The 14,945-nt window shown below is 40.9% G+C and overlaps 1 protein-coding gene across 5 annotated transcripts in view; it reads left to right on the plus strand.

Moving 5' to 3' along the window:
* The window catches only part of LOC609557 (cryptic protein), a 65,657-nt gene that overhangs the window by 19,353 nt on the left and 31,359 nt on the right, over window positions 1–14,945 (plus strand). For 2 of the 5 annotated variants that reach the window (XM_038564791.1, XM_038564794.1), the window contains exons 2-3: window positions 9,183–9,291; window positions 10,434–10,609. In XM_038564791.1, the coding sequence (XP_038420719.1) occupies window positions 10,597–10,609 (13 nt within the window). In that variant the 5' untranslated portion in view covers window positions 9,183–9,291; window positions 10,434–10,596. Of the gene's footprint in view, window positions 1–9,182; window positions 9,292–10,419; window positions 10,610–14,945 lie in introns of all 5 variants that reach the window. The other 3 variants (XM_038564793.1, XM_038564795.1, XM_038564792.1) reach the window with 2 other exon arrangements.

The raw sequence follows: 14,945 nt of genomic DNA on the forward strand, positions 1-14,945 counted from the left end.
GAGAAGGTATAATATACACACACATACACACACACAACAGATTACTTACTACTCAGCTATCAAAAAGAAAGAAATAATGCCATTTGCAACTACACGGATGGAGGTAGAGTATATAATGCTAAGTTAAATAAGTCAGAGAATATATAGTCAGAGAACAATACCTACTGATTTTACATATTTTTGGAATTTAAGAATCAAAATATATGAACATATGGGTGGGGGAGAAGGGGAGAGGGAAATAAAACACAAGAGGCTCTTAACCATAAAGAATAGAGGGCTGATGGACAGAGGTGGGTGGGGGGATAGGCTAGATGGGTGAAAGATGTTGAGGTGGACACTTATTGTGATAAACACTGGCTGTTGTATGTAAGTGATGAATCATTGAATTCTACTCCAGAAACCAGTTGTTTACTGTATACTCACTAGGTAAAATGTAAATTAAATAAACAAATAAATTAATCAAAAATAGGCCCTGTTCCAGTCACTGGTGGGGTCTGCATCCTGAGTAGACCCTGACTGATACACTTTGTCAACACATTTCATATTGAACTGCAGTCTGGGATTTGATCTTTCTGTCTTACGTAAAAGTAACAATTATCAATGCTCTACAAAAGTGGGTAAAAGTAATTGATTGTGAAGAAGCAAAAGGGATATTTCTGGAGTGATGGAAATGTTCTATGTCTTGATTAGGGCAGTTGTTACTGAAAAGGGAATTACAAAAGTCTCTAGAATTTTGGAATTTCTTTCCTGACAAAATAAAGAATCTCCATGAAACACACCACATCCCAACTTTAACTTAATGTTGGTCATACATCCAAATAGGAACAGAAAAATTGTAAACTTTTAGGAGGAAATTGGACATCATCTTATAATATATGTTATATACATTTGATATCTATTCTGTTTGCTGTATTCAATATCAAGTATATATTTGATGAATTTGTTTAATACATTACATAAAGGAGATATTATATATACTAGTATCTATTTATAAATCAAGTGTATGGGAATTTTCATATACATCAATAAAATGCATATCAATGTTTCATATTTAAATAATATACATATTTACATATCACTTATAGTATGTATATTTTTGTTAAATCTACTACAAATCAAAAGAGAGAGAGATTTCCTAAACCTCCCTAATTAAAACAAACATCCTGGTGGGACACCTGGCTGGCTTAGTAGAGCATGCCAATCTTGACCTTGGGGTCAAGAGTTCAAGATCCATGTTGGGCATTGAGCTTACTTAAAAATAAAAAAAAGTGGTGCCTAGGGGGCTCAGTCAGTTAGGCATCTGCCTTCAGCTCAGGTCATGATCCCAGTGATGTAAGAATGAGTTAGGGGCAGGTGTGGTTAGACAGGGAAAAATAAGGGAAAGGCCCAGAGTTGGGCTCCCATAAATCCCAAGGACACCAAATGGTCCAGAGTTAGGTTCCTACCCATCCCAAGGAAACAGAGATAAGACAGTAAAAACAGAGAAAGAAGTAAACATAGTTCTCTCACAGTGCTAAACTCCCTAACTTTGAAGTGTTACAGAGTATCTCCCTTTGATGGCTACCAGACAATCCCAGAGATTCACTAATCTCAATCACTGAGACAGCGTAAAGAAATCCCAAGGCCTTGGGCTCTCTGGTTAGGTTTCCAATAAAAGGCCAGCCAAAAAGCCCTCAGTGGCAACCCTGTCAGGACCCCTCTCACTTCTGAGAGCTTTCTCTGTATCCTTGCTTAATAAACTTCTACTGCTTTACTCATTTTCCTGTGTCCACGAGATTCATTCTTCAACTCTGTGAGACAAGAACCAAATTCTCTAGTATCACAAGGGTCCTGGGATTGAGCCCTTCATTGGGCTCCCTGTGCAGCAAGGAGCCTACTTCTCCTTTTGCCTCTGCTGCTCCCCTTCCCCCTACTCCTGCTCTCTCTCTCTCTCTCTCTCTCTCTCTCTCTGAAATAAATAAATAAAATATTTAAAACAACAAAAACAACGTGACATGAAAATGAGCAAGTGAGCCCTGCACTCTGTCTGTGGTCAGCAGGCCCAGCAGCATGGGCAGCTAAGAAGGCAAGACTGCTTATTTGCTCTAGGAGGGGAGGAACCTCCCAGACTCAGGATCAGCCCCCAGTAGTGGTAAAACCAGATGAGGTGCAGCAGTGGCTTGGTGGCTCTTTGGGGATGTGATCCAGTTCTTTGAGAGAAGCAGCTTGAAGCTGGTAAGGATGAAGATTCTGTAGGTGCTCAAAATTATGCTTGCTGCAAATCACCATGATTTGCAGAGGAAGTCCTTCTGCTCAGTCACCACCAGCAAAACAAGCTCCAGCCCCATGGTGGCCATGGCTGGGAAGGTCCCATTGTGGTCTGCACCTCACCAGCCAGGACAGGACATACCTGCTAGGCTGAGGTTATATCTCCAGCACTAGCCAAGGAGACATCAGCAGGAACGTAAGCAGTGCCACTGACTCCATGGAGGCACCTGAGGGAGACCCAGCTGTGGATCCAGAGCAGTGAGCTGGTGGACTGGACAGAGGAGGGACACCAGAACATCCAACCAGGCCAAACTATCTCTGACAGTGAGAACTTTAGCGCAAACACTTGCTCTGCCAATCTGCCCAGACCACCACCCTGTCTACCTTTTGCTCCAGCTCAGTACAAAAGGATTAAGCCACAAAGCTTATGTGCCTTTCAGTCTCCTAAGAAAGCAAGAAATGGCTTTCTATACCAAAGTGACAGACAACAATGGGGGTGTCTCTGAAAGTATGTAATGTGACCTCCTTTCCTAAAGGGCAGGCAGTCACTTAAATTCACCTTGCAGTGCAAAATAAAAAATAAAATAAGCAAAGAATATGCATTGTCCTTCATAGAAGAAAATGTACAAATGGTAGTAAATGGTGTGGGGAACACAAGCAAAAAGGAAATGTAGATAAAATTACATTTTCTTATGACCTACAGGCTATTGACAAATACTTGAGACAGGCTGACTGTAACATTCTTGAGAAAACTCCCAACTGTCTTAATGTTAATGCATTGCTTAAAGGTAGAACAACTTTAGCTTGAAAATAGCAAGGCTTCCAGGATTCTGAGAGTCTTCTTTAGTATATGACAGTCCTTTTGTAAGCTTCCCTTTGTCTTTACCTCCCCCAATTCCAAAGTCTATACCAGCCATTCCTCATAACCCCAGGGAAGTTCTTGCTGCCCAAGGGTCCTGTCCCCCTGCTTTAATAAAACCACCTTTTTGCAACAAAGACAGCTCCTTGGCCATAAGGTCAGAACCCCAGCACTCCAAACCACATCAGTAAACAGAGGCATAGCGCTCAACATGATTAGTTGTCAGGGAAACACAAAGCAAAACTACAATAAGGGGCAGATACACAAACCTAAAGGGCTGAAATTTGAAAAAGACATCCACAATGGGTCAGAAAGGATCTGACACAACCAAAAGACTCATAAGTTACTTGTGGGAGTGTAACATGGTACACTCGCTGACATTATCTCATAAAAGTAAATTAACACTGTCCTTTAAGCCAGTAACTCCACCCCTCAGTACTTACTCAAGAGAAATAAAACAAGTGTCCATAAGCAGAGTTTTATCAAAATGTTTTTAACTACTTTTTCATAGCAGTTTCATACTGGAAACAATTCAGATATCCATCAGGAGGAGAATGGCTAAGCATACACAAGTAGTTATCTTTAAGAAAGGATACTACTCAGCAGCAAAAGAATCAAAGTTTCATCAAAGTGATAAAATTGATAGATCTCAAGAATACCATGTTATTTGGAAAAAATGAGACACTGAATAGTAGCTAAAGTGTAATTTCCCCTCTTGCCGTTGGATTATCTTTGCGTTTGGTCAGGAAAACAGTGGGGTAAATTGTGGATCTATTTCTGGACTCTACTCTGTTCTTTGTATTAATTCTGAAGCCATTTCCACCACGCTACCTTGATTGCTATTGTTTTTTTACAGATCTTGAAATCAAGTTATGTGATTTTCCAACTTTGTTCTTTTAAACAGTGTTTGGACCTTTCTAGGTCATTCAGCAATGCAGTTATTTTTTGTTTTGTTTTGTTTGTTTGTTTTAAGATTTTGTTTATTTATTTGAGAGACATACAGAGCAACAGGCATTGTGAAGTTTGGACTTAGATCTGGCAAGATTTTCCACTAGATCACTGGAGACCTGGCCTCAGGAAAGAGGTGGCTGTTCTCTCTGGAGGCAGGATATAGATAGCCTTAAAGTATCAAAAGCCTTGGCAATCTCCCAGGAAAAATGCCTGTGAGTTCTCAGAATCCCAGACCTGGGCATTTTCTTCTCCCAACACATCCTGCCCTGCTGTTGGAGCAACTGATTATGTACTTTGTGGTTGAGGGAAGTAAAAATAAGGGAAGTTTCAAAAGGATTTTCATATGTTAAAGAAGACTCACAGGATCCTGGAGGCCTTGCTCGTTTCTTTCTTTTTTTTTTTTTTTTTAACTTCTTTTTATTTGCCAACATATAGCTTAACACCCTGTGCTCATCCCATCAAGTGCCCCCCTCAGTGCCTGTCACCCAGTACCCCACCCCCCCACCCACCTCCCTTTCCACCACCCTTGTTCGTTTCCCAGAGTTAGGAGTCTCATGTTCTGTCACCTTCTCTGATATTTCCCACTCATTTTCTCTCCTTTCCCCTTTATTCCCTTTCACTAGTTTCAAACTAAGGTTGTTTTTCCCTCTCTCAAAGCATTAACATTAAGATATTTGTGAGCTTCCTGGGGAAAGGCTATATACTTTGCCTCCCCCAAGTATTTGTCAATGGGCTACACATTATAAGAACATTAAATATTATCTACATTTACTTCTGCCTTTGTATCCCACATCCTTTCCCCTGAACAATTTTTTTTTCAATTTTCCCCTTAAATCTTTAAGGTTACTGAAGGTGGGAGGTCTCACCTTCTGTAACTTCTTCCTGCTGAATAGGGGGGTAGAGATGTCCCTATGTACTGGTCAACATTGGTCAGTTGAGGAATTTATATATATGAGTCACAAAAGGCAGAGGCATCCAATCCAAGGGAAACAACATATATGAATCTCTTTGAGTAAGAAAGGATCATCTATAACTAGAAGTTATGGCAGTGAGGAGTCTTGGTACCAGGTAGGGATGTGGAGGCTGAGAAAATTAAGGCCATTCCACCTCAAGTTCAGCGTTAGCACAAGTACAGCCATCTCAGACCCCTGTGCTTAATGCCCACGGCAGGAAGCCCCATATCAGAATGAGAACAGAGCTTAAGAAATTCCTCCACTCCTTCTGGAAATCCCCTAGACCAGCCCATAAAAACCCAACTGAAACCCACCTGGGGTCCAAGTCCCTGCTCCGCTGTGTCGGGTATACTTGGACCCAAGCTTGAGCTTGTTAATAAACCCTCATGTACTTGCATTGGTGTCAGCTCCTTGGTGGTTTCTCAGATTCACAATCTTGGGCACAACAGGGAGACACAAAAAAGACAACAAAAGAAGGTTAGTATTATGATAAGAAAGAGAAGACTACTTCAATAAATGGTGCTGGGAAAATTGGACATCCACATGCAGAAGAATGAAACTAGACCACTCTCTTGCACCATACACAAAGATAAACTCAAAATGGATGAAAGATCTAAATATGAGACAAGATTCCATCAAAATCCTAGAGGAGAACACAGTCAACACCCTTTTTGAACTCGGCCACAGTAACTTCTTGCAAGATACATCCACGAAGGCAAAAGAAACAAAAGCAAAAATGAACTATTGGGACTTCATCAAGATAAGAAGCTTTTGCACAGCAAAGGATACAGTCAACAAAACTCAAAGACAACCTACAGAATGGGAGAAGATATTTGCAAATGACATATCAGATAAAGGGCTAGTTTCCAAGATCTATAAAGAACTTATTAAACTCAACACCAAAGAGACAAACAATCTAATCATGAAATGGGCAAAAGACATGAACAGAAATCTCACAGAGGAAGACATAGACATGGCCAACATGCCATGAGAAAATGCTCCACATCCCCTGTCATTAGGGAAATACAAATCAAAACCACAATGAGATACCACCTCACACCAGTGAGAATGGGGAAAATTAACAAGGCAGGAAACCACACATGTTGGAGAGGATGCGGAGAAAAGGGAACCCTCTTACACTCTTGGTGGGAATGTGAACTGGTGCAGCCACTCTGGAAAACTGTGTGGAGGTTCCTCAAAGAGTTAAAAATAGACCTGCCCTACGACCCAGCAATTGCACTGTTGGGGATTTACCCCAAAGATTCAGATGCAATGAAACGCCGGGACACCTGCACCCCGATGTTTCTAGCAGCAATGTCCACAATAGCCAAACTGTGGAAGGAGCCTCGGTGTCCATCGAAAGATGAATGGATAAAGAAGATGTGGTCTATGTATACAATGGAATATTACTCAGCCATTAGAAACGACAAATACCCACCATTTGCTTCAACGTGGATGGAACTGGAGGGTATTATGCTGAGTGAAGTAAGTCAATCGGAGAAGGACAGTCTATGTTCTCATTCATTTGGGGAATATAAATAATAGTGAAAGGGAATATAAGGGAAGGGAGAAGAAAAAGACTCCTAACTCTGGGAAACGAACTAGGGGTGGTGGAAGGGGAGGAGGGCGGGGGGTGGGGGTGAATGGGTGATGGGCACTGAGGGGGGCACTTGACGGGATGAGCACTGGGTGTTATTCTGTATGTTGGTAAATTGAACACCAATAAAAAATTAATTTATTTAAAAAAAAAGAGAAGACTAAATAAAAAGATCTTTGATAGTTAACTAAAATTTTCCTTCAGTTCTTTATTGTCCTTTGAGGTGAAAGTTGAGGTCTTCCCACAGGTTCACAGGAATAGAAAGACATGTGAGTTTCCATATTGATTTCCTGTGAAGGAGATAACAGGTTTTCTTCTAGATATAAGAGCCCATGAAGAGTGCCCCTTTATATTTATTGCAGTGGGAGTACATAAAATGACCCGGTAGGGGCTGTTTCTGTTTTGGAGTTAAATTCCCTGGTGCATTAGACTTACCATCTTTTAAATAAACCATGTCTCTGGGGTTCATATAGGGTGGGTTGCTAGAGACCGTCAGATCAGGGTTAGGAGGGATATGGTTTGCATATTCATTTAGAGATTTGTTAATTAATATGGCCTCAAGTGATTAATTTAAAGAGCACTATAAGATGAGAATAAAAAATAAAAAATGAAAAAAATAAAGACCACTATAGTCTCCATCTATTGATAGGTCTACAATTTGAAAAAGGAGTTTAAACTTTTTCCATTTAGTAACTCAAAGGAGCTTAACCTTATTGGTTGTTTTGGGGCAATCCTCATTCTGAGAAGCCCTATTAGCAAAAGAGTAATCCAGTTTTCTTGAGTCTCAATCTCTAGTTTGGGCAGATGCCACTTTAAGGTGTGGTTAACGTTTTCCACCTTTCCAGAGGATTGTGGATACCAGACCTAATGTAAAGGGTAACTTTTAAGGCCCAACCTATTTGGTGAGTTATTTGTGCAATAAAAGAAGGTCTGTTATCATTTTGTAGAAACCAAGAGAGTCCAAATCTAGCGACAATTTCCCTTAGCAATGTTTTTGTCACCTCAGTAGCTTTTACTGTTTTACAAGGGAACCAGTAGAAGTGTTTTCATAAGTATTTACTTACATCCTTTACATGATTGCATTTGCATGAAATCTAATTGCCAGCCCTCCCTAGGATATGTCCCCTGCCTTTGGATTGCCCTTAAAAGAGCAAGAGGGGGGCCAAGAGGGAAGAGTGGGACGAGTAGCACCTTCTAGATTTGGTGTGCTCAATGAATAATAGCGCATGACTGACAGAACTGTTTTATGGTAGTGGTTAAGTTAATCCCATCATAGGTGTTTTTAGCCATTTGTTCCAGGGCCTTTTTAACCCAAATGAGTACCCTGATGTATCCCTGAACTAGTTTCCATTGGTTGACTCTGGGTATAAAGACTTTTCCTCTATCATTTATAAGCTAGTCCTGCACATTTCTTTTTGAAAATCACTGTTCCTGGATTACTCAGGTTTCTTGATCTGAATAAACTGGACATATATCTTTTCTTGGTGACAGGACTGCTATGAGACTCAGTATTTACAGGCTTTGAGCAGCCTCCTTGGCTGTTATTCCCTTTAGATTCCATGGTGTCATCCTTTGGATGTTCCCTGAGGTGAATTATAGCCAACTCTCTGGGTTTGTTAACAGCTTCTAAGAGAGCTATTATTTCAGGTCCATATTTAATGGGAGAGTTATGACTTGATAACAGCCCCCTCTCTTTCCAGATTGCCTCATGCATGTGTGGAACCTGGAAGGCATATGTAGAGTCAGTATAGATATTGATTCTGAAGCCCTCTGCCAACTAAAAAGCATGAATGAGTGTCATTAACTATGCTTTTTGGGTAGATGTATTTCCTGGAAGAACTTTGGCCTCAATAGTCTGAGTTAGACTGATTTGCATACCCAGCTTTTCTTTTTTTTTCTTATTTATTTATTTATGTATTTATTTGGGTGCAGAGAGAGAGGGACAAGCAGATTCCATGCTGAGCACAGAGCTCAATCTAAGGACCCTGAGATCATGACCTGAGCAGAAATCAAGGGTCAGACACTTAACTGAGGCACCCAAGCACCTCATGTACCAAGATTTTCTTATCGCCTTTCCTACAAAACTATTGCCACCAGCAAACCAACTGTTATCTGCATTATCAATAGGAGAATCTTTTCAGTCTGATCAGCTAGAAAAAACAAAACCAATAACCTCTGATCAGCTATGTTCTATTGAAGTACAATAGTCAGGTCCAGGCATATGAGTAGCTGAATTTAAAGTCTGACAGGTCTTAAGGACCACTTTAGGTATGCCTAAAAGCATAGCCTGGTATTTAGTAAGTCAGCCCTCTGTCATTCATTGATAAACTTTAGATGTTTGGTTTTTTTTGTTTTTTTTTTTTTTTAGATTTTATTTATTTATTCATGAAAGACACAGAGAGAGGCAGAGATGCAGGCAGAGGGAGAAGCAGGCTTCATTCAGGGAGCCTGATGTGGGACTTGATCTCAAGACCCTGGGCTCACACCATGAGCTGAAGGCAGATGCTCAACTACTGAGCCACTCAGGCATTCCTAACCTTTAGTTTCTTTTTTTTTTTTTATTTTTAACCTTTAGTTTCTGTAACACTTTGGACCTGGTATGAGGTCATCACAGTTCAGGACTGCTCCATAGTAAGTTTTGAAGCTTCCTCTAGCAGAAGGGCAATCACAGCCACTGATTGCAGGTAAGTGGTCACCGTTGTGCTACACTATCAATTGGCTTAGAAATATAGCCCACTGATCTTGTTTTATTTCCTAATTTTTGGGTAAGAAGTCCCAGCTCTTGGCCGTGTTCCTCTGCTACACATAAAGTAAAAGGTTTTCCAAAATTTGGTAGAGCCACATCTGGAACTGATAGGAACTTATATTTTAATGTTCTGGAGGTCTTCTGGGGGCTTAGTCCTGAGTAAAGGCTCTTCATTAAGAGGTTTAATTGAATCATACAGTAGCTTGGCTAAGAGCCCAATTCCTGGAATTCATAGAGGGCAGAAGCCTGCCATGACTAGGAAAGTGTGGAATTGTTTCTTAGTAGTTGGAGGCTCAAGATAGCCTTTTCCTATCAGTATATAGAGAATGGTGACCTTTTGTTAGTTAATATCCCAAATAGTGTACTTCCTGGTTAGATATTGGTGTCTTTTTAGGGAAGACATGATACCCTCTGTCTGCCAAGAAATTAAGCTAAGGTCTTAGAATTTTTATCAGATGTTTTCTTTGTAGGACTACAAATTAAAATATCATCCCCTTTTTGAATTATAGTTCCTTGAAGCAGTGATATCACAGAGGTCTTTGCTAAAAGCAGCCCCAGTAAGTGAGGACTTGCCCAGTTATTAGTAATGTGGAAAACAAGGCAAAGAAAGAATTAAATTTCCTTACTACTTACAACCCATTGGCAAGTCCTTGAAATAGGCAAGGTGACATTCCTCTAGGAACTAAGCTGCCTCAATGTTAATATGTTAAGGGCAAAAGGCAATCTTAGCTTTTTTTTTTTTTTTTTTTTTTAAGGCAATCTTAGCTTAACATTACCCCAGCCTCCAGGATCGTATAAGTCTTCTTTAACATAAAAATTCCTTTGGAAACTTCCTTTATCTCTACTCCCCACCTAGATATGTGTTAGCAATCACCCTCCAAGCATATGGCCCACTGATAAACATCTGAAAGTCTCATGACTGAGTTTTTACTAAACGGTAATAAATGACCTTTCCCTAAAAATAGCTAGGTCCCCGAGGATCCTGCAAACCTTGTTTCCAAAATACCTTAGAGGCTTGTACTGTTCCTAACTTCCTCCCAACTTGAAAGTCACAACCCCAATTCAGCTTTTTCTGCACAGGTGTCCTGTGCCTGTGCTTTAAAAAAACCAAATTTTTGCAATGAAGATATTTGAAGAATTATTTCCTGACCTTCAGCTCTGAACACCAACAACACCATTCCAAAAACTACATCATTTGGCATCCAGGGTGGAGCTTTAACTCTTTTCTTCTGGACTCTAAGCCATGGTGAAAACTGGTGAGTACTTTCTTACCTCTCCTCATTACTTTCATTCCAGGGGCTTTTCAAAGAGTAGTCTTATTGCATGCCAATTGCTCAGGCTGCCATCCTCTAGCCCATGACTACTCTTTGAGGAGAAAAATGCCTGTCTTCTGACTGGTAGTACTCTGGCTGGAATGGTAATAAGACCCAGAAACCTGAAACCCTCTCTTTATTCCTGTCCTTATACAAAGCTGTCTGTCTTGGGCATAAGACAGCTGCCTAACTACCATGGCTGCCAATCTTGAGACTGCTGTTTGAGATTTCCTCCTCATTTGTCTAATGTGATCCCCTCCACATCTCTGTTCTTGCTGCTTCTGGCCTTGAGACATCCAGTGGGAGCTGGCCAAAACCAGTACTCAGTTGAGTTAAAACCCAACCAGGGAACATTTCCTAAGGAATCTGGGTGTAAAGACCACAGATATTGGAATATCACTTAGATCACGATGGATTTTTATCTTTACTGTTGGTCAATGTCCTCTACTAAGGACATGTCCTCTTAAGTTACAAAATTGGGCACTTTCCTCTTGTAAAACTTTTCAAATGTTTTCCATGAGTTATAAACAGTGGGTTCTTCATGGCCTTCATGGTACAGCCTTCACTAGAAGGCAAGCCAAGGTGCAGTGGGGCCTTCACAGCAGGGTAAACTTGGTCCATATGTCGGCATGCATCATAGTATAGAATGCATTTGGGAAGTGAGAGGAGGGCAGACCTCCCTCCTATAGGGCCTTTACAGAAAGTGGTGATCATAGCAATTTCATTTGAGGGATGCCTCAGAGGTCACTGTGACACCACTCTGACATATCATGCACAAGGGATGGCACCTGGGAGTCAAGGGGTGGGGCTGATTTTCTTGGTAATGCATCAGAGCTTCTTTTTCAATCCCCAAGGATTGAAAGACATTCCCTTGGGATGTCTTTTAACCCATCAGAAACAATTTGCATTGCAAGGTTTACGGAAAAAGAAAATAATCTGTAATACTGCATGGCCTCAGTACTCTAGGAGATGAGAAAAACTGGCCCACTAATGAGACACTCACTTTCAATAGGACTTATAAGATCTCTATTGAAAGAAATAAGGTAATGGACAGAAACCCCATGTTCAGGCTTCTGGGTTCTAGATCCAGACCCTGACCTAAGGGCCTCTTGAGTTTGGCCACTAATCAGACCAACCAACCTCCTCCTGATATATTGGATAATGATCATCTAAACAGGTTTCATCCTAGTGAATCTAAGTTGTCAAAGGAATAACAAGCCTCTTCAAATGAAGAGGACACTTATTCTGTCACTTCTCCTTCTAAGCCTGAAGGCCCTTATATGCCCAGCTCAGCTGGGTACTCTAGGAGCAGGACTCCTTATATCCTTGGAACTCCTCCTATATTAGGATTATATTCTCTTAGAGAGGTGGCTAAGGGAGAAATGGGCACTATTCAAGTCCATGCCCTGTTCTCCATGTCAGACTTGGGTCAAATAAAACAACAATTAGGATTACATTCTGAAAACCCTTCTCAATTTATTGAGAGTTTTCAACAAATATCCATTAAGTTTGATGATGTTTGATCCATTGTGTTTGTTTGATATATATCATACTAACTCACTGCTGCACCTCTGAGGAAAGAAACTGTATCTGGGTCAGTGCCCAAACTCTTGGTGCCCAAGAGTTTGATGATGAATTGTCAACAAGGACATAGAACATTATGTGGAGGGGGGTGCTGTTGTCCCAAATACTGAACCACATTGTAACTATCAGGAGGATAGGGAAGAAAGAAACGAGATCATATGATTACCTGCCTGATACATGGAATGAAATAAGGCTTTACTAAACCTATACATTTTAACAAAATTCAGGAAAGAACTGATGAAAATCCTGCTCTATTTCAAAGTTGCTTTAGTAGAAATTGTCCACAAGTATACAAACCTGGACCCGAGTATGCCTTAGGGAATAACTATTTTTAAATATGCAGCACTGCTCCTAGCCCATAGGAGCATCTCTGAGAGGTATTTCCCATTAAAAACCACAGGTGTCCTCCCCCACCCAAAGGTACTGCCCAACTTCTTATCTTCCCTCTCTGCCAAGAGTAAATGGAGTGAGCACAAAAAGGCAAACAAAAGTGACTATACTTACTATTGGGGAAGGGAGAGGTTAGCAAAGTGGTTGTGACAAATAGGGGTGCCATGATTGCCAAAGGGCCAGGTGTGACCTTGCCCCAGAGGTACCCCATGTTGCCAGGGGGACCCTGCTCTGGGACATTAAAAAAAGGCAGGTCTTCAAGGCTGCTTCCTCCTTTAGAACTGCCCAAGGTTCAGATCAAAAGGGGATGGGGTCCAGGAAGGCTCTACAACCCCAGGAGGCAGTCACATCCACTACCAATGGAAATTTCTTAGTATAAGTAGCATCTGAAATTCAATTTTAACTGGCTGTCCTATATTTCATCTGGCCCCCTTGTCGTTCTTTTGGAGGCCGAGAAAATTAAGGCCATTCCACTTTAAGTTTATTGTTAGCAGAAGTACAGCCATCCCAGGCCTCTGTGAATAAGAGCTGAAATTTACATTACTTCAGTTACAGGAAAAAAAAACCCCAAAAAACAGTTTACAGCTTAATGCCCTAGAAAGCCCCATATTAGAATGAGAACAGAGCCCAAGCCAGTGGCAAGAAGCCCTATATTAGAATGAGAACAGAGCTTAACGCCCATGGCAGAAAGTCCCATATTAGAATGAGAACAGAGCTCAATGCCCTTGAAAGCCCCATATCAGAATCTAAACAGAACTTGAGAAATTCCTCCACCCCTTCTGGAGTTCCCCTAGACCAGCCCTTAAAACTAAGCTGAAACCCACCTCGGGGTCCAAGTCCCTGCTCCGCTGTGTCAGGTATTCTTGGACCCAAGCTCGAGCTTGTAAATAAACCCTTGTGTGTTTGCATCAGTGTCGGTTCCTTGGTGGTTTCTCGGTTACGTAATCTTGGGCACAACAATTCTGTATTCTTTTTCCCTAATTGAAATTGTTGGCAAACAGACAACAAAGAAAAGGTAGGTTCTCTGGCAGCATACTAATGAATTCCAGCTCTCTAATCACCAATACTAAAGTTATCATCAAAAAAACACAAAGGACTACTATACTGCAATCCTATGCATAAAAATTGAACCTTTTGGATCCCTGGGTGGCGCAGCGGTTTGGCGCCTGCCTTTGGCCCAGGGCGCGATCCTGGAGACCCAGGATCGAATCCCACATCGGGCTCCCGGTGCATGGAGCCTGCTTCTCCCTCTGCCTGTGTCTCTGCCTCTCTCTCTCTCTCTGTGACTATCATAAATAAATAAAAATTAAAAAAAAAAAAATTGAACCTTTTGAAAGCTCTCAGATGAATAATTTGTAATGTAAAATTCTTTCTTAAATCAGATTCTTTCATTTTACGCTAAAAATCACACTGTATATTTAATAATATACAATATTACAATATACAAGAGAACAAACAAATTACACTCTACTTAAAAAAGTGATGCAGGATGATTGAGCTAAATGGTTGGGGTTTTTTTTTTTTTTAAGATTTTATTTATTTATTCATTAGAGATACACACACACACACACACACACACAGAGGCAGAGACATAGGCAGAGGGAGAAGAAGGCTCCGTGCAGGGAACCCAATCTGGGACTCTATCCTGGAACTCCAGGATCACACCATGAGCTGAAGCAGACGCTCAAACACTGAGCTACCCAGATATCCCAAGCACAATCGTTAAGAAAGAATTCCTGAGATGTTTCATGGTGCAAAAGGTGCTTTTATTGTAGCAGGGTGGACAGGACCTGTGGACAGACAGACCTGCACTGTGATTGTGAGGTGTGACTGATTATATATTTTTAAGTTGAAGCAAGGTAGAGATAACAGAAGTCTCTAAAGGGGTTTCTGTTTGTCAAAGAAGACTTACAGGATGCTGGAGTTCTGGCTATTGTCAAGATGAGGTTGGTTTTTGTCTCTAGCAAAGCATTGCAACATTAAGGCAGCTGTGAGGTACATGAGGAAGGGTCACATTCTGCAAGTCTCAGGTGGGCTGCCGGTTATAAGGAAATTTAATTTTATCTACAGTTCTCTTGCCTTTGTTCTTTTCATCAGAAGGGAGATTACTCATTGCTAAAATTGTGGGAGTAGAAAGCACCCAGAGGCTATGTTTCAGCCACAAGCCCTAAAACTAATCTAATCTTAGCATTTACTACTAATGGGTGGTGTGAACAGAGCCAAACAATTTTCTTCCTTTGAGTTTCAATTTCATCCTCTCTAAAACAGGGGAACTATCACCTGTTCTGAATTCCTTAGGAGTGCA

The sequence above is a fragment of the Canis lupus genome, chromosome 19 (assembly GCF_011100685.1).
Source record: "Canis lupus familiaris isolate Mischka breed German Shepherd chromosome 19, alternate assembly UU_Cfam_GSD_1.0, whole genome shotgun sequence".
Lineage (NCBI taxonomy): Eukaryota > Metazoa > Chordata > Mammalia > Carnivora > Canidae > Canis > Canis lupus.